This window comes from Paramormyrops kingsleyae, chromosome 10 (genome assembly GCF_048594095.1).
Source record: "Paramormyrops kingsleyae isolate MSU_618 chromosome 10, PKINGS_0.4, whole genome shotgun sequence".
NCBI classification, from domain to species: domain Eukaryota; kingdom Metazoa; phylum Chordata; class Actinopteri; order Osteoglossiformes; family Mormyridae; genus Paramormyrops; species Paramormyrops kingsleyae.
The window spans coordinates 28243867-28270237 of record NC_132806.1 but is presented as its reverse complement, the minus strand read 5'-3'; the positions used below and the strand labels follow the sequence as shown (position 1 = coordinate 28270237).

Below are 26371 nucleotides of genomic sequence, written 5' to 3'. Positions count from 1 at the left end.
ATTTTGGCTTAAAGAAACGCCGAGTGTGCATACTATTTACATTAAACCTCCAGTCCCTTTTATTGAGTCACAGTATAGGAATATTAGCAATGCCCATGATGTTATCAATGAAAATGCACAAGACAAATTATATAGATATACTATGATACGTATATCAGATTATTGGTTAAAAGAGCGAGGACTATATAATGCAAATTTCTACCGCACGTTGTCTTGCAAAGTGTATGACGGTGAGCTTTACGGAAGTTAATAACGTGGCCTGAGCGAATCAGAAATAGTTTGGACTTCACTCCGGAAGTGAAGACATTTTCTTCACTAAAGGCCCAGATTCACGCCTTGAGCGATAAGGTAAGGAGACGGACTGTCGGAAAATAGCAGGCGAAATGCATAGCAAAGAATGTCCAGGATAACACAGGCGGGGCTTTTATAATGTTACGTTACATTTTCTAGCCATTTATCGTTCGTGTAATTGAAATTCACTAGAGACGAAGCAGCACTTGTTTGTATGCGAAACATCTCGCGCCACTGTTACCTGGCAACGTCGGTTAGCCGAGTGGCTAAGCTTGTTTATTTAACCGAGCCTTTAAAATACGGTAACAACTCGTTAAAATTACCTGTGGCTTTTTAGTTAATGTTACCCGCATTCAGCGCGCGGTAATCCGAGTCACGCTCCTTTAGCACATCTCGGTAGTCTGCTAACGGAGTTAGCATTAGCCGGTAAAATTTCACTTTCCATTTTAAGTCGTCGTGGATATGCAGTGTTTGTTTACCATGTATTTACATGGATTGAATTCTTTAGATTACTGTAATTAATTCTTATAAACAAATACAGTAAACATTAAGCCTTATAAACGGTAGGCAACACCTGAACAGTATATACAAATCTTTGTCTGTATGTAGTTTGTGTATGTGTGAGAGTGACTAATATGTATGTACTATGTATGTTTAACTTCTCCTTATTCGTCCACAATTGACCGAAACGTACACCGTCCTGCCTCGGGCCGGCATCGTGGACTGAGTGCTTGGGTGTTTTTTCCACCGTCAGCGCCTTAATAGATACGGTGCCCTCCTCAATAATATTGCTAAAATAATTACGAAAGCTTTATACTTTCTAGCAAAACCTCTCTCATGGTGGTATTTTGATCCACAGCCTTGCTTCCTTTGGTGTAATTTCTGCTTTGTTTTGGGGGGTGTATGCAGTTACTGTACTTCTGGTCGACTCTCGTTCTCCTTCATGAAGCTCCATTTGAAGGCTCAGTATATTCTTAGAACATTTAGCCCCATAAGAAATGCCACACTTTTTACAGTTCTTTTTGGGGATTTCTTACTGTTTTACTGGTATATTGTTTTCAGTCTTCTTGCTTGAATGTCATTTTGCTTAAGAGTTGTCATCTAATGTCCCATGTCTTTAAAAATAGCTAATGCAGTTGTCCTTTACATGATTAGGTAATCATTCATTCGGGATATTATAATCTGTCTTCTGCATTTCCTCAACCCTTTGAATGATATCTGCAGCCATTTGAATGGCGATCTCCCCTCCCCCACACATGCAAGGCCTGTAGCCTTCTCCCGACTCTGCGTTAGATCCGTTCAGAGCTTTGGCGTTGTCCCTCCCGTTTTTGTTTCAGTGTGATGGTCATATGCCAGTGATTGCTGAATTCCAGATATTTGAATGTGTGCTACTTCGCAGAGCGACACTCAACTTGAAATCATCCTGGTGGACGTTCATGAGCTGTTCTTAGCTAGCACTGGATGTGTGCTATGGAGTATGCTAGGTCTAAATGCTGAATGATTGTGTTTCTGCAGAGATATTGCATACCATCACAGAAGAGGAGTATCCCTTTCACTAAGTTGACTTTATCTTTTGGTCTTAAAAGTTTGGCTTATCCACTGAATTCATCCTCAACCATCTGAGACTTTGAGACTTTTTTGTTGTTTTTTTTTTTTTTTTTTTTGAGCCTGCGGCTTTGTTTCCTTCTTGGGCCTGTCTCTCCTCCCACCTTGCAGAGTCATCCTCCAGCCTTTGTGAGGCAATGTCCCAGAAGGTTCCTTCTGATGGAGCGCAGAAAGGCTTTGCTGTGGGACGGGGGCTCCTGGCCGCGGCCGAGACCCTTAACTTCAGCATGAGCGAGCGCCGCTCTGATGGGCTCTACGGCATCCCCTCCCGGCCCTCTTATGGCATGGCATCGGCTCTTGGTGGTGGGGAGGGTAAAGACCGTGATGCACCGATGTCGCGTGGCCATAGCGGTGGGGGGGGCGGAGTTGGTGGAGGCGGTAGCGGCGGCGGCCACCTTAGCAGCACGATGAAGCTCTTTAACAGCCTGGGGCTCTCGCCCACCGACGTGGACGCGCTGTCACAGATCCCCGAGGAGAACATCAGCGTGGAGACCTTGCCGCATCTTATCATGCAGCTGAAGAGCCGCAAAGCAGAGGCCGGTCGCCGCATGGGGGGCAGTGACCCCCGGGACTTGCCATCCCTCTCCCCTGAACGCTCATACAGGCCAAGCCGGGATGACTGGGATGACATCCGGGGCGGCCGCATGGGTGGTTCCGGAGGACAGGGCCTTGGGCATGGCCAGCAGGTTGACTACGGCTACAACTCTATGCAGGAAGGCCCATCTAGGGGCTACGATCGCATAGACTATGGTGAGAGCAGCAGCGGAGGGGGCAGGGACCGGCCGTATTCCGAGCTTTCCCGCGATCGCTACGGTGACCTCAGCTTGGGATCCTCATCCTCGTCTAACAGCTTTATGCCGCGACGGACCGGCGCCCCCTCCCACGGCAAAGTGCAGGACTTCTTGGGAGTCATGCCACAAATGTTCCCACACGTGTGCTCTCTTTGTGACTTTGATGTGCACTCCACCATGGTGAGTACCCCGAGTGACAGCCGGCACAGAAACACTCTCAGCCCATTCAGAGCCATTATTACCTACGCACACATCTCACCGCCAGGATCACGTTTGCTGATTATTTCTGCTCATATCCGTAAAGGGTTGTATTTGGCTTTCATGGGGCCGCTCCAGCATTTCTGAAACACACGCGCAGTAATGCACCAGTGCTTGTGCAGGGTTGATGCTGCCTCTCTTGTATTGCTGTGTTCCCCTCATGTTCAGCTTATTAAATCATTTCATGGTTAGAACCTGCAGTTTTACCATTTTGGTTTCAGGAAACCATTGTTCACTTGTTCCTTGAGGACACTGGAATTTCACCTTCTCTGCACACTAATCATTTTAGTTTTTTTTTTTTTTTTAAATTTTGTTATTTTTAATCTCTTAATTGAGGTCTGTACTTGAACTTGATCAGTATGTTTTGAAAATTTCAGGGGTCTCACACTAAGGGCATGCTTTCTGAAAAGCAGTCCTCTTTCGCTCCTAAAATGCTGTTTTTTTTACAGGAATGGACTCAGCACACAAATGGACTGCGACACAGTGAAAACCGTAGGATCCTCCTCCAAGTGTAAGGCTCCGTACTGTTTATCTTGGGGCAGCAGAAATAAGATGCTGGGTGGTTTTTTTTGGTTTTGCAAACATTTAGTGCAAAAAACGTGTTGCAAAAATATAGGGTACATACAGTGTAGATGTTGGGATGTGTTTGGTTTTCCTATTAGCAGTATGACGAAATCTGCTGTTTCGCCATATTTCAGGTATCCGGACTGGCGACCACAAGAGGCCTCAAGCAGAGTGTGAGTGGCTCATATCTTTATAATGCTGTGATGCGTGGTAAGGCGACATTTGTGTTATCACTGAGATGTTCATCGTTGTCATGCATGCAGTTGGGACCCTCCGCTGATCAATCGATGATGAGTAATCTGGTCTGTTTGTTATGATAGTCGTACGTTAACACTGGTTAATTTGAGGCATAGCAGCATTGTGTAAATTTATATCAGTGTTCATGCTGGACGCCACATGGTGTCTAAGGTCAATGCATTAGAATATCAGGAACGCCATTTAAGGGCTCCTGCATGTTTATGTCCTGCCATAAATGACTGTGATCATGTCCTCTATTAGGTCAGGGTCACTCCTGCTGGAAACAACCAACCGTTCAGATGGAATTCTGGGTCCGGCTCCCCTTGTCCAGGGTCCACATAGAGGCGGGATGAACTCCAACTGGGGTATGACTCCCAGAAATGAGAGATGATAGGTGCCAGTCATTTGACTGCAGTACACACATGTTTTTAATGTCTTAGGTTTTAATAACACAGGCATTTCTTAACTGATGCAAGTAAACTCATGCATAAGTCACATTTATGTAAGTGGGATTTACCTTCTCATACCAGTCAAGGAACTTAGAGCATAGTAATATGCACTGAAGAACATTAAATAAATGAAAAGAGAATGTAAATTTACCTGCAGGCTTATGATGCCTTTTTGCATTGGCGCTATCGTGAATATCCTTTGGTTTTGCATAAGTCCAGATTTACTTATGTTGAAAGTTGGTTGACAATACAGAAGCTCTTCAACTTAAGATGGGGTTACATTCCAATGAACCCATTGTAAGTTGAAAATATCCAGTATGATATGACACACTGGGATGTGTAATAGACATATTGGGCTTGGGAAAAATTGGTTAAACACTGAGAGAAAACACCCTACAGTATGTTGTTAAACACTGTATGAGATGCTTACGCTCGTCATTGCTACACAAACTAGAAGCATGGCTGGGTGGGTACTGCCATCGCTCAGCGTCAGTAGAAAGTGTCGTACAGCATATCGGCAGCCCTGGAACAGATCAAAATCCAAGTAAAAATATCACATGTTGGACCATCATAAAGCGCGGTGCATCTGTGATGGTTTTAATGGGGATAGGCTTTAGTGTTCATTTTTGTTTTTTTTGTTTTTTTGGAAGGTCTTGGAGCGATGAACCAAGGACAGGGTCTCTTACCCCCACCTAAGGTAAACCGGTCCTGTATCTCTCAGCACGTTCCTTAGTGAGAGCTTCACTCGGCATGTGCTCGGTGCTGGTGATGGCCCGCTGCATGTACAACCGCCCTCCTTCCTGTGGCCGCAGATACGGAGCAGAGTCGTGGTGGCCAAGTACGAGCGGAAGCCTTTGACGCTGAACAGCTTGCTGGTGCTGGCACAGCCCTTCGGGACCGTCTGCGAGCACCTGGTGCTGAAGAACAAGGTAACCGGAGAGCCGTGCTCCTTGGCCAGACGAGTCGAGTCTGTGTGCGGCAACGGGAAAAGAAGGGCTCACTCTTCATCAGTGACTTTTCTGCTGGTGACATTGCTCGCAAATGCTGTTTTTGTTTTTTCTCTCCACCAGTTCACACACACTCAACAATTGATGATGACTTATGCACAATATAGTATATTGTAGGTGTAGAGTTTTCATTTAGATCCTGAACAACACTGTGGTCTTGTGTTTACTGGCAGCACTAATGCAGTTTTGCAGTTTTGCTGCAGTGGCAGCTGCCTCGGCCTAACTGACCTAACGCCTCCGTGTCATTTCACAGGCATTCTTGGAGATGCAGACTCACGAGGAGGCCGTGGCCATGGTCACCTTCTACCAACGCAAGCCGGCCGTGATGCACGGGAAGGAGATAACCTTCTACCTTTCCCGGGAGCTGGTGGTAATCGAGGTAATGAAACAGCGGTGGCATTTCTGACAGGTACAGTGTCTGTTCACATGGTGAAGCTGTCAGTGCGGACTGATGCCGTTTTCTGTTTTGTTCTTAGAAGGGCAACAGACCTGACAAAGACCCCAGAGATGTGAAGGGCAAGGCCAGCCAGGTGGTTTTCTTTTCCAACCTGCCCAGGGAGAGAGAGAAGAAGTCCGAGCTGTTGACTCTGGCACGGCGATTTGGCACGGTGGAGAAATACCTATTCCTGAGCGAAGAGGTAAAGTGCCCGAAACAAACGAGAATTGTCAATAATTAGTCTTAAATGCACTGCTAAAAACAAGATTTATCGGAGTAAATACACGTGTCTAGCATGTTGAACAGTCCCTGCCAGCAATCTGTTGGGCCTTTGTTAAATGGCAGCATATTTTGGTGCTTTTCTCCCAGGCGTTTGTGCAGCTGGGCACCCCTGAAGATGCTGAAATGATGGTGAAGTATTATACTCTACACCCACTGACCATCAGAGGCCGGAGCATCAGGCTAAACATCTGCACCAAGTATAAGACCTTGATGTAAGCAAGTTAATTCATAAGCGTGGAGGAATCTCCTGTGATCGTTTTTGTGCCATAATAACTTGCCTTTAGGTGGGCTGTAGATTTGTGGGTGTGTGTTTGTTTTTTTTTATTAAATTTTTTTTTCCTCACTGTATTGTTTGTGGTCTTTCAGAGTGAACCCCTCCAGGAACATGGACAGACAGGATTTCAGCAGAAGGAGCAGCAGTGGCTCAGGCATCAGAAGCTACTCAAAGAGCCAAAAATCGCCATCTTCTGGGGACAGGGTTGCCAGAAGCAAGGAGCAGTCTGCATCCAAGGAGGAGGAGCTAAAGGCTGACGACATCGCCATGCCGGAGGGCGGTGAGGGCTCCGGAGACGAGGTGGCTGGTGTGATAGAGGCTGATGACATAGAGGAAGGTGACCACGAGGAAGCCGGCGACGAGGAGGAAATGGTTGCTGAGATGGACCTGGACCAGCCCGAGCCTCCCGCCTTGGAGGCCGGGGCCCAGGTGGAAGAAGAGCCCCCTCCCCAGGCCGCGGATGCCGGCATGGGGACGGAGCAAGCTGGCGATGCGGGGTCCTTGGACGCGTCTGCCGGAGCTGCCTCGGAGCCATTGGGACAGGAGGAGCAGGTGGAACAAGCAGAGGCTTCCCCTGAGGAGGAAGCTGAGGGCAAAGGTGATTCGCTGCCCGCAGAACCTTCTGGAAGCTTGGAGACTCAAGGGGAGGAGCCGATGCCAGATCAGGCAAGTGTCAGCCCAGACTGCCAGCCATTTTCATGGGATTAAGTGGGATTAAGTGTCCAGGAGGCAGTGAGTTACTCTTACTGCCTTTTGGACATGGTACCAATGACTCGGGTAGTAAATGAAGCCACATGTGATGTTGTCTTGAGCAAAAAACAAAAAAAAGAGTAATATAGTTTGAATGTTTTCACAAGGTAGCTGTCTTAATGCTTGGAGTTTGGGTTTTTACAAAAGGAATAAAAGAGGAAATAGGTTTGTAATTGGCACAAGCAACCTTTTCTAGACCCATTTAAGGGCATGAAAGTCTGTTATGGATGGCAGATCGTCCCCCAGTGGTCTCCATAAAACATCGCTATTAACCATTTGTGCGCTTCCTTTGGGCTCCTCCCAGGATGTCCCAAATGAACAGGACTTTCCAGAGAACATGGATGACTTTGTGACTCTGGATGAGGTAGCAGAGGAGGAGGATAGTGACACCCAGCTGAAATCGGGGGACGCGCCTACAGGTACAGCCTTCGCTCGTTATCCTAAACGTGGCACTTTTCACCGTGTGTACGTGTCCTCGACTTTGGAGACGTATGGGGGGTCATTAAAGTGAAAGTCATGATGAAATTCCCGCAAGTAAACAAACTTGTGTTTTCCGGTCCTAAAGTCCGAGTATCAGAATGGGGCTGATGCCAGATAGTGTTTATAATTACCCAGCGTGTACCCGTAATGTACATACACCACTGTGAAGTGTTACTTAGACCGTTCAGTCCGTTATAGAATTTCCTGTGATCTTAATTAGCAACGATAATGATTACATTTGTGACACACATACAGTTTGCTAGCTGAAGTTACTGGACAGTGTTTAAGATGGCAGTTTTACCCACTACTCCTATTTGAATTCTCAAGATTTAGCGTGTCACTTTTCCTAGTGATTGCATGCAGATTATCCATAAATGACTTTTTTTTTCTTTTGCTTTTTTTTTCAGGAAGCCCAGGCAGAAGTGGGGTTAGTATACTCCTTTACCTTCTCCCAAAATGATGTGAAGTTGTTAAACGTTTTAAGCCTGATTTACGGTTTGTGTGTTTGTATTTGTTGGAGTAGAATAATGCACCTTTTTCATAAATTACAACCAGGGGTTGAGGGTCGTCAATGTGGTAGGATTCAAACGTGGCTACAACTTCCTTGATGAAATCCTGATGCTGGCTAAACCTTTTGGGAAAGTGGTTCGACATTTGGTGCTGAAAGTGAGACCCGAGGTAAGACTCTTTATTCCTTCCTTTGATATCTGCTCTGAGCAATACGTATGAATAGTAAAATACATTTGGATGTACTCCTGGGATTGAGGCGCTGATTGTTATACCTGCACCTGTAGGTCTTGTAAACTTGTCTTGCGTTGTGTGACAGGCTTTCTTGGAACTGTCTTCGGAAGAGGAAGCAAGAGCGATGGTTGACTTTTACAGCGGCAACGTGACGCCGATGGTGTGCGGGAAAGCCGTCAAGATCTACCATTCACAGACCTACGCTACGATCCAGGTGTGTGTTAATCTTAATACAGGTGCGTTTTTTAAAATAATTTTATATTCTGATCTCTGAATAGGTTATAAATGTTCTCGTTCCACAGAACGGACGGGTCATCTATGTAGGCCAGCTCCCACCCTTCCAATCATCAGATGCCTCGCTCCTGAAAATTGCAGAGCCCTTTGGGAAAGTGAGACGTTATTTCCTCAACCGAATCCGCAACGAGGTACCTGTTTTGCTTGTTTGCTTTTTTTTTTTTTTTTTTGCACAGTTTCATTGAAGTATAATACTATTAAGCCTTCTTATGTTTCAGTTCCTGTCATTTACATATCATGGTAGTTTGCTGGTATGTCCGTCAACACGTGAAAACTGTTGTCTCCTATCCAGTGTTTTATCGAAATGAAAAGAGATGAGGATGCGGAGAGAATGGCCAGTGCTTACAAGGACAATCCACCAAAATTTCATGGGAAGCGGTTGACCGTGTATTTGAGTCGGAAGTACAAGCAGCTTAAACATGGGTAAATATGAAGAACATCTAACTCTCTACGATGGATTTTAGGATCGGGTGTTGCCCGATGGTGCACTTTTGAAAGCATGTTTGCTGTTGAGCGTGCTGAGCATTCAATGGTCGCCACCCTCCTCCCAGATACAGACCACCAAAACCAGACTCTGACGAGGAGAGACCCCTGAAGCGGGAGCGATCAGAGGAGAAGGAGGACGCTTCTCCGAAGCCCAAGATCAAGAAGGAAGAGGAGCCCCCGGCCAAGAAGACGTGTGTGCGGGCAGAGTCGGCCCCTGCAGAGAAGCCCGGTTCCCCTGATGAAGACCAACCCCAGCAGGAGGGAGAGAAACGGCAAGATGAGGAGGGTCAGGGAGGTAACACTGAGGCCCCCAGTGACCAGAAGACTGATGATTCTGAGCCACAAGCCAGCCAGGCCTCTGGTGCGGCAGACAGCCAGAAGGACGCCCAGGAGGTGAGCAGGACCCGCAGAGGAAGGGAGAGCATGTTGGGGACAAATGAGTGCAAGTGATTTGGTTAAAGTAGCTCCCTGTAATGTGCTGAGCTACACATTATTACTGGCACCCAACATCCTCTGTCTAAACGTTTGCAGTTATATTTTGGGTTTTCCTTCTCTATCCATCTGCTACATGTAAGAATCAGTGTGTGCCACAAATATTTGTACGGAAACATCCAGAGAATTCTGAGCAACATGCCCAGCCGTCCCGCTGAAGGATTCTGCCGCTCTTTGCTAGGAGTGTAAAGCCGACAGCACAGACACCGCGCCTACGAATGGAGTGAGTGAGAAAGGTGTTGAAAAGGAGGATCCCTGCACCAAGACACAGGCCGAGAGAAGTGTGCCAGAGCCTCTGGGGCCGTACCAGCCCAACAATCCCGTGGGTAAGAGCTCCTGACCTCGTCCAAACTGACTGAAGGCAGTAAAGGATCAGAGAGTATTTCAGGCTGTTATGGTATGGTGGAACACCTACTTCTCAAGGTTAACATGACACTTTCTGATGGTTTACATCTGAGGCTTCTGCCCATGAGAAGTGCCATGAATTGTGTGTGTTTCAGGTGTGGAGTACGTGAAGATGGGGTACTACTGCAGGGTGTGCTTCCTCTTTTACTCCAACGAGGAGACTGCCAAGAAGGTGCACTGCAGCAGCTTGTCCCATTATGAGAAACTCAAGGTAACGGGGGCACAGCATGGGAACTAGACTCTATGCTACAGAGGGTGGGTAATATCTGGAGAGAGGAATCTGGGCATAACCATCCATCTGCCAACTCGGAGTACTGGTCAGGGTCATCGGGTGGCCTGTAGCCCGTCCCAGGTGGCGCAGGGCCGAAGGTTACGGTGCAATCCAGATCAGATGCCAAACAATTGCAAGGCACAGGCATGCCAACACTATCGGAAATTCAGAAAAACAACTTGGCGTACTTGCATGCTTTTGGGTTGCGGAGTAAAAACAGAGTATCCAGAGGAAATCCATGTAACACGAAGAGAACAGGGAAATGCTACAGAGAGAGAAAGAGGAGGCCAGCTTCAAACCTCCAGCCCTGAAGGTGTGAGGCAACAGTGCCACCTTCTGGGTGTCGGTGTCATTCCGCCTTAGACATCTACCGCCCTCAACATTGTGATCTTGGGGGGGGGGGAAATCATAATGAAAATGGTTTCTGATATAGGGAGAGAAATAACAACATGTGAACGTTTTCTGAAGTTGCACAATGAACCATGGGTTTTATGCTTCTGTATCTGATTGTATTCGTCCCTCTTTTTCTCCTTACAGAAATACCTCAGTAAAGACAAGACCAAAACTCAGTGAGAAGCCAACGGTTCACTCTGCTAAAGTGTTGCTGCATGACTGGTATCTAATTTTAGTTTGGAGGTGATGTTGTACTGCTTTGGCTTTGTGTGGCATTACGGCCCCTCTGGATTTTGATAGCAGGAGTAGATAGGGGGATTGAGGGGTTTTCCAAAGGAAAATATATATATATATTTACTTTTTGTAACGCTTCAATTTTTTTTTTGTGCTGTAGTACTACTATCCTGTTTTGTTGGTATTATTTGAGTAGTATGTACGTTTTAGTATGTTTGAACTGACAGGATTGTTTTTTTTTTTTTGACAATAGTGCTAAACATCATATGAGTATGCTATTGTGGGTTGCCAGGTCACATCAGTTATGAACACTTCTCCCTTCATCCGCCTTCCCCTTTTGAGAATAAGTGCCATTAAAATATACTTGTACTACCTTAAATGATGTTAGACTATCCTTTTAATTAATAAATTGACTTAAAGACTGCATTGCATGGAAGCGTCTCTTTTGTAAAGCAATCATTGATACCAAAGTCGTAGATGGTCACCAGAAACCTCATGTGACATCAACAGTCCCGTGGGACGCTGAAGCAAGTGGGCATCATCTTCTTATTTGGTTAATCTTATTTAGCAGTTGTGTGCAACAAGAATTAAAAGTGCTACAAATTGGGGAAAGAACAGATTCTACTGTGATCTGCAGATTATGTATCTAATGTATTATTAAAGGAGTGAAAGAACAAGGCCCATATTAATAAAAAACAAAAAAACTCTACATCTCTCTCCTTATCGTGTTTCAGTGCAGATTCTACAGCGTATTTATAGATACAGCAGGTATCTCAACTGTCACCAGGACCCTGAAACGGCAAATCATGAGGGTCCAACAGCCGTGTCTATGTGCCTCCGCGCCTGAAGGTGGCGTTTTGCTGCGGGCCGCGTTCCCCGCTATTTGAGGGACCAACCATAGAAGTAAGATGACGCATACGGTGGCCGGTGTCGCGGCGCCCATACATATGAAACCTTCCTTCTTAGCAGTCTAGCAGCGGCGGTAGTTCATTAGTCTCATCTGCTGCATTGTGAGCAGGTCCGAGCGCTGTCTTTACGGTAAGAACCGGAACCCCTCGCTCTATAACGACCCGCAAACAGACGTTTTATAACCCTGCGTAGTTACGCTGTCAGCGCGTCTCAAACTGAAAGTCGTATGCGTGGGGTGTTTATCAACACCAAGAACGTACTTGTTTTCTTGGCAAGAGTGATTTTGCTATCCTGCCTCCCAAGAACTAACTTGGGACGCAGTGGATCACTGGATTGTTCTCGTTGGCTAGGATTCAACAGCTACGCCCCTTGACTTTTGAGGCTGGGCAAGAACCAGTTTTTTTTTTGTTGTTATTTTTAACCGTCCTCCGTAATTCTGTTCTGCAGTATTGGAACTGTACTTCAGCAATGAAAGATGACGTCAAACGGGTCAGCGACAACACAAGAACGATCAAGTACACATATTGATGAACACCCATGGTTTCATAACTGGCTACCTGGGGGGACGTAAAACCGCTGTGTGGTTTTCATCCAGAAACCTAATAATTTGACACACGTTATATAAGAATAAAACACCCATACAGCGCTTTGAACATAATCAGCCATAAATCCTATCGACTCGTTCGCTAGCTACTATTGAAGACACCAGAAATTACCCGGCAGAAAAGGTAACAGCTGATCGCAAATTCTACTGCTACTAGTAGCTTCGTACGATTAAATCTGGCATATAGGTTCTATATAAATAAATGACCCTAATAGAAGACAAATGGGTTTGAAACATCACGGTGAATGTAGAGAGTGATTTGAGCAGAATGAATGAGTTGCCATCCGCTGGTCGTATGTTGTGATATTACCTGTCGTGTTATTGCCGCCGAACACCAAAGGTGAAAGGAAAGCGTAGTTTTCTGTTTTTGAAAATGCTCAGTCTCCTTCGTCGAGTTTCATTTTGTATTGTCCCCCGGCCATAGTTACAATTCGGTGCGAAGCTGCATCTGTGTGCAGTAACAATGCAGAAAATGTCGTAGCCTATATTTATTGTCTTTTTGTTGTTGCAATTATTAAATTTTGTAAGCATATATGTATTTTTCATGATAAATGATTATTTTATGAGTTTTCATAAAATGATCACGGAAGACCTCATTGCTGTTCATTTTTAACGACTTCGAACCGCCCATAGTTTACTCATTTAAAATAACCGCTTAAGTAACGATCTCGCAAAGCTGTAAGATCTGGATGTGGAATTGCAACTGTACAGTGAATAGCTGGATAACAGACAAAACTATTCTTACAATTATATAAAAACTAATCAACATTAATGCTAAGAAACCTGCGGAATCAAGATAAATATCAATCCCAATAACTTTCATACTCAGTTGCTACGCTGGGCGTATTTGAAAGTGTATTTATTCCTGAATTACATTTACATTGCTTAAAACACTGCAGGTATATTTGTTCCTGAAGTTCTGCTTGAGAAAATATTTCCTGTTGGTATGCTACTCTCAGAAAAGACTCCTCCCCATTTCGTCATTGGTAACATTATTACTATTTCCACAGAGAACCGGTACGTTCTCCACCAACATGTCTTACCCATATAGAGGCTCTTCAAAGGACTTAAAATCTCCACCAGGCCCCTTTCCTTCTTCTGAACCTCCACATCTGGGAGAGCATGATGCTTATAGAACTTCTCAAGAGTCTTCTACTCGCACAGTGTCCTCTTTCTCATCCTCGAGAAGTGCCCTGGAGTCTTACTGCTCCCAGAGATCCTCGACTGTTGAAAACGCTTTGACCCTTCTGGCCAGCTGTGGGCTGGATCCTGAAGACCTCTCTCTGCTTGCTGGGATGCCTGACAACCTGATCACCGTGGAGACACTCCCACATTTGCTCATGGAAATAAAGGAGAAAAAGGCAGGGAGCCAGTCTGCACAGTCTGTGTCGTCCAGCGCACCCCCAAAGGATACATGTCAGGGCAGAACTGATTTTTGCCCTGATGCAAACCCTCCACTTAGGCCACTATACCCACCATCAGGAGAACAGACTGAGAACTGGCAGGATCGATGTCCCCCACCCAGTCAGTCTAGCTTTTTACCACAGGAACCACTTAATTCCAAGTCTAGCTATGCGGGGGACTATAACTATGGCCATTCTAGGGATGAACAAGGTAGAAGCCATGAGAGGCCATCCAACAGCATGAGAACTGGGAATGGTGGGGACAGGACTTCAGATTACCATAGGGGAGACAGAAGTATTAGAGCTGCGAGTGGATGGAACACAGCCAAGTACTGCGGGAAGGATAATGTGCCAAGGGAAGGAGGTAGTGATAAGCATGTAGACAGAGTTGCAAGGGAGGGAAACAGTCGTGAATGTTTAGAAGATTATCAGGATGTAGACAGAGCCACGAGGGCGGGAAACAGTCGTGAACATTTAGTCAAATATCAGGATGTAGACCGAGCCACGAGGGCGGGAAACAGTCGTGAACATTTAGTCAAATATCAGGATGTAGACCGAGCCACGAGATCAGGAAACAGTCGTGAACGTTTAGTTGATAATCAGGATATTGACAGAGCTGTGAGGGCTGGAAACCGTCGTGAAAGCTTAGTTGAATATCGGGATGTAGACAGAGCTGCAAAGGCTGGAAACAGCCATGAACGTTTAGTCAATTATCGGGATGTAGATAGAGCCACGAGGGCGGGACACAGTCATGAACATTTAGTTGATTACCCTGATGTAGACAGAGCCATGAGAGTGGGAAACAGTCGTGAACGTTTAGTTGATTATCAGGATATAGAGAGAGCCACGAGGGTTGGAAGTAGTCGTGAAAGTTTAGTTCATTATCGAGATGTAGACAGAGCTGCGGCGGCTGGAAATAGTCGTGAACATTTAGTCAATTATCAGGATGTAGACAGAGCTGCGAGGGCGGGGAACAGTCGTGGACGTTTAGTCAATTACCAGAATGAAGACAGAGTCTCCAGAGAGGTAAATAGTCGTGAACGTTTTGTCAATTACCAGGATGTAGACAGAGCTCGAAGGGTGGGAAACAGTCGTGAACGTTTAGTTGATTACCACGTTATAGACAGAACCTCAACAATGGGAAATAGTTGTGAACATAATTTTGATTACCAGGATGTAGAGAGAGCTTCAAGAGTGGGAAGTAGTCGTGAACATTTAGTTGATCACAAAAGTTTAGACAGAAACAGAAGAACTGGAATCCACCAAGAGCCATCCACTGACCAAAGAGGCCTGGAAGCCAGCACAAGAGCTGGGTATGTCCAGGAGTCTTCCACTGATCACTGGGAAGTAGAAAGAGATCGAACTTTGGCAATGGCCAGTACAAAGAAAGTTGACATCCTCCCTAGGCATCCCTCCAAACATGAGGCGGACGAATTCCACGGCGTGATGCCCCAAGCGTTTCCTTACGCATGCTCTCTCTGTGATATCGTCATGCTCTCCGAAAGGGTAAGTCAGGGTGCCCACATTCCTGTTTCTCTGCCTCAAGCAGGAAGCACATCTCATGGCCCTGGTTCTTCTTGCTTGTAACTTTGACCTTCCCCTCTCATGTCACTTTGAGGTCGATTTTAATCAGGTAGGTTTTCCACTGTGGCCTGTCACAGTGAGTAAAATTTTGGAATGTGCGTGAGTAAACATTGTGACATGCAAGTCTGATTGACTTTGACAATGGCAAGTAGGTATAGTATTTTTTTTGTTTGTTTTACAAAGTCAAACAATTAAAACAGCTAGGCTTAATACATCCCAAAACTGCTGTATTTTCAGTAATTTTTTCCCTTCTTAAGGACTGGACTTCACACATAAATGGGTCTCAACATGCAGACAGTCAGCTCAAGCTGCTTCAGATGTAAGTATATTTTCATTGTCCATTTTATGTACTTTGGTGATGTGTTACTTTACTGGAAGCTGTGAACAGTAAAGGCATTAACCTTTCTCTTTGCATGACTTTGAAGGTACCCGGACTGGGACTGTCGGAGTGACTCAGCCAAAGGGTGAGTGCTGGTGTTGAGTATCACCGGTTTAGGAAGAATCTGCCTGTAACCAGCTCTGCTGGGTATGTGGTATAAGTCTGATGCTGCCACACACTGGCTGACTTGTGAATATGATCTCATTTCCTGTAGGGGCCAGAGACAGTTGGGGGCAAAGAGGGAGGTGGACACAGCTGAAAGGAATAGACATGGATCCGCTCAACTCCCAGGTAAACGGCTGCTTTCGTCTTTTAGATGAATGACTTTTCTGTTATCCCCACAATACAGGCATTCCCAGTCGTCCAGATTAATAAAATTGAGTTCTATATCTGATAAGCTATAATAATTCACCATGTATAAGGCTAGGCAGGTTTTAGGTTGATGTGTGGTCCTCCAGATTGTATCCCACTAAATAGTAGCTCTGGGCAATTAATCAAATTTATATTTTAAATATGGTTTTGGCTTCCGAAGATTATCAAATAATCGAGAGACAATTATTATTGTGCCTCATTTAGTTTTGCAGTGATGTTCCCATTTTGTCGTGTGTCATACATAAACTGCTCCGCTTTGCAGACCCTTTTAATTTGTTTTTCAGTCAAATCATGGAGTTCCAGGAAATGCACTGTTGAAAAGACACTTTTTGTGAACGCTCAAAAATGCATGATATTTCAAAAGTCAGTGAGTAATCTTGTTAAATAATTGTGATCTCAATATTGACCAAAATAATTGTGATGATGGTTTTTGCCACATTCGAGCAGCTCTGCTAAATAGCCCACAGCTGAGGAACTTGTGTCTGACAGGAAATTGACAGCCCCTGTGATAACAGTCAAAGTGAATACATGGATTCTCCTATCAAGATGAGTTCCATTGCTCAGGCTATACTGTGAATGACAGAGTTCAGGACAGTCACGTAATTATTATTTTTTTAAAGCTGCAAGACCCATCAGTGGTGAAAAATGGCGATCTGGGAAGGATGAGGTAGGTTTACTTTACATTTGATCTTGTTATTTCAAGAAAGCTAAGTGCTAATTGCAATGAGGGTAATCCTTTGCCTGCCCCTTCTGAGTTAATTTGAGATCCACTCCCTTTATTTCTTTCATCTAGGAGAGAAGTAAAGTAATCCGTGTGAAATTCCTCCCTGATGCTGTGGATGAGAGCTACCTTATGAAGCTGGTTCAACCATTTGGGGGCATAGTAAATGTTTCAGTGTTCCCAACAAAGGTGCGCGTGGCTGGAATCATGACTGTTCTTACCCTGTTTCAATGAACTGTTGAATGAATTTTTATTCAATCGCTTTTAAATGCAAATCTTTACATTACTGTGATGAGATGCATGCAGGTCAGTTTGCTTGGGTTATGGAGTGACTTCTCAATTTTCAGGCTTTCTTGGAGATGAAGACTTTCCAGCAGGCAGAAGACATTGTGAAGTTCTTCAGCAAGAATCCAGCTATGGTGCATGACAGCCAAGTCCAGTTTAATCTGTCTACCACTTATACATTTTCCCAGGTAAATAGTCTCGTTGTTCTGTTCTTGCACATCCAGATATGTTGCCCGTCTCTGAAATTGGTCTTACTCTTCTTGAAAATGGAAAATGAGTTGTACTCTTTTGAGTTTGCCTATGTCTTCCTAATGTTTAATAAAGAACATATTTTAACAAATAACCATGACTATCTGGCAAAAATGGTGTATTTTTAGGTCTGGGTTATGTTAGATCACGGGGTAGAGACCTAAGTGCCTTTGATAAGGGCCAGATCATTATGACCAAGTGACTGGGTCAGAGCATCTCCAGAACTGCGAGGCTTGTGGGGGGATGTCAGCCAGCCGTGGTTGTGGGGGGATGTCAGCCAGCCGTGGTTGTGGGGGGATGTCAGCCAGCCGTGGTTGTGGGGGGATGTCAGCCAGCCGTGGTTGTGGGGGGCTGTCAGCCAGCCGTGGTGAGCACCTACAGTACGGAGAGGGGCCTGAGGTGGGGAGAGACCACAATCCGCCAAAAGGATGTTTGGCGGCAAGACTCGTCAGTGCAGGATGTAAAGGAAGACTATCCTGTCTGGTACGAACCAACAGAAGGGCTACTCTGGCACTAAGGGCAGGTGATTTTAATGATGGTCATGGGAATGTGCTGCGTATGGAGCTGCGTAGCCGCCGGCCAATCAGAACGCCCATGCTGTTTACCTGGCATGACTCTGTCTCTTTACATTGCAATTTCTTGAGACAATCCTAAAACGAATTGTGAGTAGATCCTTGAACATTTTATTGTGGAAGGGGCAGTCGGACATAAAAGGCAGTGCTCTAAGGACTTGGCTGTCGTAGTAACTGCAATATAGCAATACCACGCTACTGACACGCGCAGGGGATAGCAAGCTACCGCCACAACCGCTATGCTCATGATTTTTTCTTTTTTTTCCCCATGAGGATTCGTCCTTGTTTTGCAATGTTAATTAAATGTTAAATAAATTCATACCGAAAATTAATCAAGAGTGTAATTAATCCCACCAGCTGTATATGCTGGGTGCTGGAGAGTTTCAATCCGTAAGGGTCCAGTGATCGGTATCTATCATAATCTTTTATTCAGAAAATAATTTCAGTGAAAGCGAAAGTGAATCAAGTGTATATAAAGCTTGCATGTTGAAATCCACGTGTAAACATGGATGATGTCACTGATGCCGAGTAAATGAGTAGTTTTTTAAATTTAAATTTATTTTTAATAAACGACTGTGACTTATGTCGATCGTTGGACCCTTACGGAGGTACAGACATCGATGTCAGCATGCTTTTTTTACTATTTTATTTAAGATTTTTTTTTTTTAATTTATGACCAACATCTCGGACTGCAGACGGGCCCTAGAACACTCTAGAGCACTAATATTGGGATAAATTAAGTCATTTACAAATATATATATACACAGACACACAGACCGTATATCGTGTTGAGTCACCCTAAATCACCGCACCAGCCCTCGTAAGCACAGCACTCACCAGACACTGGTCACCTGCTGTTTAACCTCAGTCATAATGTGTCGCTAGGTGTTTGTTTACTTGGCTACGATTGAACGTTTTGCCTGGTCTGATTTTCAGAGCTCCAGAGTCGTGTGCTTCTCCAGGCTGCCACCCGGGAAGGAGAAGAACACAGAGCTGATCGCAATGGCGAAACGTTTCGGACAAGTGAAACACTCATTGTTCCTGCCGAATCGGGTAAAATGGCAGCGCTGATCACTTTCATTGGTCACCTGTCCATTGACGTCTTTGTGGTGCTATGGAATCACTATTGTTACATTTTCTTTAGGTGTTTGTGGAAATGACAAACAAAGATGATGCAGACAAGCTGGTGGTACATTATGCCTCCCATCCTCTCAAGATGAAAGGCAAAAATGTCCTTGTTTCCTACTCGACAGAGTACAGCACTTTGAAGTAAGGCTGATTGCTTTTCTTTTGCTTGCTATTTAATATAATGCTCTGTAATTTGTGTCTGAAAAATGTGCCTGATCAGTATTCACACATCCTGTTTTTCATAGTGGTTCGTAGCCTTGGTTTTTCAGGATTACTTAATATATTGATGGCTCTTACTAACCCCTGTCTCCAGAGAGGAGAGCCCTGACACGAATTCCGAAGGAAGCGAGACATTAAATTCATACTGTAGGAGGCGGTCTCCCAGCCCGAGGAGGTCTCCCAGCCCGAGGAGGTCTCCCAGCCCGAGGAGGTCTCCCAGCCCAAGGAGGAAGTCCAGTGAGATGGAGGATAGCTCCAAGCCTCCAGACATCACCACCGAGCTCCCACTTCTGTCTGAAGCAGAGACTCCAGCAGACTCAGTCAAGGAGACACCTTTGGAAATCCAAGGCAACGACAGTGACATTGTGAAGTCAGAGGGCTGCCTTGATGTTGGGACCTCACCGTCTCCAGACAGGAACCAAGAGTGTCGGGAAAGGAACTGGGAAGGACACAGTGATCTGGACAGTGACATAGAAGGCATGGAGGTAATTGGTGAGGATCAGGAGGAAGGAATGCCTGATGAAGTTCTCCTAGAATTGGAATGCAGAAATTCGGTGGAGGAAGCAGAGCCCAAAGGAGAATGCAGGGAAGATGTAAAGGTTGGTCCTGTGGAGGCTAATTCCTCAGACTTCCAGCCTGAGGACAAACAGACTACTGAAGTTACAACATTGAGCTATGAGTCACCAGAGCTTCAAACAGAAGATCCCAGTGATGCACCTTCAGCAAGCGGAATGCCGGCTCATGTACAAATAGCCATTGAGGAGGTACATCCTTCTTATATATTTTTTCAAGATTTTTGAATCTAGATTTTAGACACCAGTAGAATCAATGACAAAATTGGCAGCTAATGTCTACGTTTATATGCTGTCTGAGAGGTGCTAAACATCCAGGCAAATATTGTGAATAGCACAGATGGCAACGTGTGACCCACCAACCTTAAATACATCCTGTAAAAATATCCCCTACATTTTTAGTATAGTATTTCCTTACCTCTCTTTTCAAGAATCATGTTGATGGCTGACATCAACATAAGGCTGTCTGCTAAAATATTTGATTCATAAAGAATAAGTAATTTCCTAGGCTTTTGCTGTTCGAAGGGCTGATAATTTGTCATCACATATGTCTATTACATCATCATGACATCACTATACTGAAGTTTTATCGGCCTTCACTCACAGGAGGAACCTGGTGTCCCTGAGAGTCTGGACCAGTGCATTACTCTGGACGAGCTTGAGGAGGAAGATGAAGAGGAACTTGGGAGGGCCTCTATATCGATGCACGATTCTGAAGAAGCGGCAGGTACTCCTGCTTCAAGCCATGCTCCGTGAATGTCGGGGTGTATATGTTGGCTTGCATGTTCTCCAAAGCCTGCTGCAAGTAATGGTGCACAGATTTCTGGGACAAATTGTAACTCCAAGTATTTGTTTTGCAGAAGAAACCTGCAAGGATGAAGCTGAGGTCAGTTTGTTATAATAATAATAATGTTGCTAAATGCCATTTTATTTCTGCCTAAGAATAAATTTTTTTGCTTGTATACTTTATTGCTAAAATCCCGCCTTGCGTTTACTTCTCAGGAGTATTTCAGCGGGAAAGTGATCTACATCAAAAACCTTCCCAAAACCTACTACACCGATTCGCAGTTTGTGAAGATCGTGAAGGGTTTCGGGACGGTGAAGCGCTACTTCCTGATTCGTACTCGGCAAGAGGTGCCTAGAGATTCGCAGATACGAGGAAAATGATGGACAGATGGGGAGCTTCTCACATAGTCCTACCAGTAAAAATGGCCTTTTTTGTGGGTTTTGAGGAGAGCTGGTTTCTCTGGGTTGAGTGGGAGGGTGAACCTGCCAAGGGTTCCTTCAGGTGGGTCTCTAGCAGTAAGAATTTGCCCCTTCAGTCAATGCCATTTGCCACAAGAAGGTATCTGGTAACTTCTCAAAGGCATTATGTACATCTGATGCACGCCTCAGAAACTGTATTTGTTTCCAGAGAGGAATTTTGCATGACCTTCTTTGCTCTTCCAAGCTAGCTTGGTTAAGATCTGCACTGAAAGCATTTCTGACTCTGGACCAGGGCTTCATCGAAATGGAGACACACGAGGAAGCCCAGAGAGCGGTTAAGGAGCTGGTGCTGAGGCGGACGGAGATACGTGGCTGCCCTCTGGTCTTCCAGCTGTCGAGGAAGTACCTGGCACTGACAAGGGGGTGAGTGCTTGGGGTGTGAGAGAGAACCATCTAGAGAAAGGATAATTCTGGTCACATCTGGCCCTGAAGGTTAGGACTCTGTACCTGTGTCAGAAGGGCGATGGTTCAATCGCCCTTCTGACACTTGCATGTTGCTTTGGACAAAAGTTTTAGTCTTTTTGAATTGTGGAAGGTTTATCTGCTGATGCGTGTATCTATATGCACAAACAATGGAAACAGCATATAGTGATCATGGTTATAGTGATCAACTGCTTATATGGATCAAAAAGCTTGGGACAGAATCATTCCTGTAGAAATACTGTTTAATTCACTTATAGTAATCAAGTAGTCTGCTTACAGTGTTCATTTTGGGTCTTTTTAAGCATAACGTATGGAAAAAATTAAAACAATTTTTCTTTTATTTTTTCTTTTACTTTCATAGCCCTACATTGCCTTGCGATAACCTGTCTGCTTCTGGGTAGTTGCCTGCTGTGCACAGAAAACAAGATGGGAAAAAGTCATTCTCTCTCAATGACAAATATAGACTCATAAAAGCTTATGACAAACTGCCAAAAACGAGACAATGTAACATTGGAAAAATGCGCTGTCGAGACACATAAAGTAGAAGAAAAAAACTGGTTATAACAATCATCCGCTTATAGTGATCAGTTTCACCCAGACAGACGTGATCACTATAAGCAGTTTCCACTGTATTACTGTCCTTGAGCAGGTTTATACAAGGCTTTGCAGGGAGGGGGCAGCCTGGCTAGGAATCTGCTTGGTTATTCAGGGTGTGTGCTGTTGCATCCACAGGTGGAGTCCTGAGCCTGACTGTGAGGAGGAGGGGGAGAGTAGGACAGAGCAGAGGATGAAGAGCAGAAGGGAGACCGGCTATTCTGACTCACCGTCTAAGTCCACGGGGATCCAGGAGGAAGTGCCTGCCAAGAGACAGTGCATGCGGGCGGAAGAGGCCTCACCTGAGAAGCCTGAGGCACGCAATCAACAACTGCCCCAACAGCAGCACCAACTGCCCCAACAGCAGCACCAACTGCCCCAACAGCAGCATCAACTGCCCCAACAGCAGCAGCAGGAAAAGCTGAAGGAGAAGCAGCAGAGGAGCAGCAGCCAGAAGGAGGTTAATTTAATTACAGAGGATTCTGAGACAAAGGCCAACCAGCCCTCTGACTGCCTGGATGGTGGGAGGGACGTGCGGCAGGTGAGTTGAGCCGTTCCCTAGGAGGTAAAAATGAAACTGAATCCAACTCATTTTAAATGGACGTCAAAGATTTTCCAAGTCCTATATGGATGTTTTAGGCTCCTGGGAGTATTACTTAATGATTAATGATTGGTTCAGAGAGATAACCAATCAGATTGTAGAGGAAATGGGTCCAAGTAACTAGAGAAGGCGGGACCAAGACATCTGATTTGGTTGGTCCCACCTCCTCTAGTTGCTTAGGCAGACCTTCTCTACAATCTGAGTGGTTATCTCTCTGAACCAATCATTTTTATTTCTGCCCTCAGAACATTGTTGTAAAACTCCCATGAATATGTTTTAGTAAAACAATTTATATACATTGATCAAGGGTACATCAGCACACAGGTCATAGTTCGTTAGTCTGTGTAGTATAATCCTCATGGAAATGGCATAACCAAACTCACGGCAGACTGCTGAGAGCTGCATATGTTTTCATATAATTATGCCTTTTTCCAAATTAAGATCTGTCAAATTTATTTACGCTTGTGCAGTTGCTTTTAAGGGCGCGGGCTTGTGATCTGAGTTTTTAGTCTGTTGGGCTCTGAATGAAGATTTCTCTGGTAAAAAGATTGGGGTGGTGCAGTAGCTGTGATTGACTGATGCACAGAACTCCTTGCAGATTCCCAGCCCTAAGAGCCCCATAACACAGGCCAGAGACAGACCAGAGGGTCACACCACAGAGGACAAAGCGAAGGACAAGCCAGAGCCAACAGCAGAGCCTACCGCTAACCCCCTTGTACCATACCAGCCTCACACCCCCTTGGGTAAGTTAGCCTGGGCCAAGAGAGGTGCTCAAAGGTTCTGCAGCATTTGACGTTCTACCGCTAGCTAGTCAGTGCGTGAATAGAGGGTGTGTGGGGTGGAATGTGAGTAATGTGAAAGATGGCAGTAAAATGTAAATAAACTAGTATTCTGTGCAGCCTGCAGCCTGGCTTTGTGTCATGTGCTGCCTGGGATAGGTTCCATGTGGGGCTGCACGATATCACAACGCTATAGTCACTGAAGTGGCAGTGAAGAAAGGGACAGCTCAGCAGCCACAGCGTCCTTTAAAAGAGGAGATATTGTGGGTAAACAAGACACCGGTGATGTAGCAGTACTTTTTGCAGTTTAAAGTCCGACAAGTTTGTTAGATATAAGGGTTTGCCGAATTTATACAAATTACTAACTTTTGGGTGTCACAATACGCCTTTAATTAATATTTACAGTTACGGTGGAACCTTGGAACTCAAACGCCTCTTAACTCGACCAGCTCTGTTTTTTGACTTGTACTTGACCTAAATCTTGGAACTTGACCGTTCCTGCTAAAGCTTGTATGGGTCGAGATGCGTTCAACAGCACCAATTCGGACCTCGAACGGGTCAGTCGAGAAAAATATAACCGTAACTGGACCGAAAACTCAGAACACGACAAAAACAAAACAGACCTGCTAAAACTTGTACGGATCGAGACGCGTCTCTGATGGGCTGAAACAAAGGCAGACGGACCTGCTGGGATGCTGATGCCTATAAATCGCTCTCAGTCTGGCGGTACCTCCAGTGTTCGGTGTGATTCTTTTGTGCTGTACCTACAGTACATTTAGTGATACAGTAATCATGGCCCCTAAGAAAGTGAGCAGTGATAGCAGCAAACCAAAGAGGAAAGCAGTGTTAGTAACTGTAGAACTTAAAGAGGAAATTATAGTGAGACTTGAACGTGGTGCACGTGTGTCTGCTCTTGCTTCGGGACACGGGATTGTCATTTATTTCATGTTTATTGCTTTTGTATCTGTGCTTTTTCATGTTTGTACTAGTTTTATATTGATTGTTAATGCTTTTTATCATTAGTTACGTAGGTAGATAAGTTTAAATAGGCAGTCATTTGGGGGTCTGGAAGGGATTAAATTCATTTACATTATTCCTTATGGGGAAATTCGACTTGGACCTCGACCAAATCACAACTCGACCAGCCTTCTGGAACCAATTAAGGTCGTGTTCCAAGGTACCACTGTACTACTGATCTGCTAACCAAATTGTGGACATAACTAAACGGTCGTATAGTACCGAAAAGCTGGAATCCAGATAAATGTTTTCGTCCGTCACCTAAAGCCCTGGCGATTATTGCTCATGCACCGTATAATCTCAACATGACACCGTGCAGCCATAGTTCCAGGCCCTGAGCAGTACAAGTGTCTGGAAGGTGAACAGATGGAAAATCAATTCATGAACAAACATTAAACAGAAGCTACCGTGTGTAACGACACAGCCTTGTAAAAGTAGGGCAGAGTGCTAAACAATGGAATGTGGTGTGAATGCAAGACGTACTTGAGTCTAGGCAATTGGCTGCTTGCTTTGCTGATTCATAGAGGGGCGTTATGGAGTGGTGGGTCAGGCTCCCCCAAGACTGCACCTACGGTCTCCCCTGTGGCTACTAAGGATTGCATGCATGCAAAATAAGAATAAAAACATTTTCTCTGTGCTGCTCAATTCATGTAATGCTTTTTGTGCTTGCAGTCTATATTATTCTCCTCCAGAACGGATTTTGTCTGCAGAGTACAAGTTTAATATTGTTGGGTTGATCATGATTAATTTTTTTTTAAACTGAGCATGCATGGGGGGTAGTTAGAACTGATTCCATTTGTTTATGTCAGTCTGATTTCTGCTAGAAGCAAGAAATAAAGTGCAAAATTAGGATCTCTGTGTCCTTGAGGACCATGTTGCCCTTTGGTTGCAGGCCAAGAATTTGTGCACCCTGTCGTCTGCTACATCTGCAGACTTTGCAATGCCATCTACACCAGTGAAGATGAAGCGAAGAATGAGCACTGCAGCAGCCTCTCTCACTACGAGAAGCTGAAGGTGAACTGTCAGAATTTGTGCTCTCCCGTGTGACGCTGAGGGGATGTGCTGCTCCTGGTATCTGTGACTGTTGCTGCTGTTGGCACCAAGGTGTCAAACAGAAAAGCAGCTTGGTAAAGTGAAAGAAGCTGGACATCACACACCTAAATATCACCTAAAAACATAACTGAAAGCTTTAAAAAGGCAAAAGTAATTTTTTAACCTGTCATGCTAGGAGAGCTTTTCCTAGGTAATTACACAAAACAACATGAAATTCGTCGTGTTTCAGCCCGGATTTCAAGTTAAGCAAGTGCCTCAGGGGAGGCAGACTCCCTCCAGGGGCAAGAACAGCTGTGTCTCCTGCTTCTACTGTGCCTGTCCCATTTCTCCGGTTCTGTGTTATAGGTACACCTGGAGCGTGGCACTACCTCAGGACTCCCACTCAATATGGAGAAGCTGCCAGAGTAATTTGGTCTATCTGCTATCGTAATGAGGAAACCCGAAGAACCCTACAGAACTTCAATGCGACCAAGATACTGCATCCCAGGGGATGGAACAAAATTGTTTTCAAAAACTTTATTTGAGGTCTATTGTTAAAGAATTTTTCTTTTTTCTGTTAACTTTTTGTATTATGGGGTACTAAGTTTTAAAAAGTTAAAAACTTGATAGTTTGAGATCTGTGATGTTTCCCAGCTCCTTATCGTGTACATAAGTGTTATTATGAAGCACATGTGACTCAATAAATCTGTGTATTTGGGTTTGTTTATGAAACATACGCATCTTTGAGAACCCCATATAAGCCAAAGATACCTTTGTTTCCCCCAAAGTAACAAATTTAACTCATAATTCTCTAAAATTACATGTGTTCTTATGGATGTCCTGATATACAAACCTGTAATATAAACTTTAGTACATTTAGGAGATTTCTAGTGCCTGGTGATGCTGTGTTCTATCCAGCACT

The 26371-nt window shown here is 44.8% G+C and overlaps 1 protein-coding gene across 1 annotated transcript; it reads left to right on the top strand.

Moving 5' to 3' along the window:
- Positions 1-354: 354 nt before the first annotated feature.
- On the top strand, positions 355-26181 carry matr3l1.2 (matrin 3-like 1.2). Its single transcript, XM_072717047.1, has 39 exons — positions 355-2867; positions 3395-3456; positions 3644-3682; positions 4008-4111; positions 4846-4892; positions 5008-5124; positions 5456-5581; positions 5679-5840; positions 6008-6132; positions 6287-6860; positions 7249-7363; positions 7832-7851; positions 7980-8102; positions 8251-8379; positions 8468-8590; positions 8752-8882; positions 9011-9338; positions 9619-9763; positions 9938-10053; positions 10651-10682; positions 13443-13669; positions 15005-15162; positions 15498-15559; positions 15666-15704; positions 15834-15910; positions 16612-16658; positions 16785-16901; positions 17060-17185; positions 18755-18871; positions 18963-19087; positions 19260-19929; positions 20344-20464; positions 20598-20623; positions 20740-20871; positions 21236-21366; positions 22159-22561; positions 23220-23364; positions 25310-25431; positions 25816-26181. Exons 1-39 carry the CDS (start codon positions 2034-2036, stop codon positions 25876-25878), a joined length of 6360 nt encoding a protein of 2119 aa, XP_072573148.1. The 5' UTR covers positions 355-2033; the 3' UTR covers positions 25879-26181.
- Positions 26182-26371: the final 190 nt, after the last annotated feature.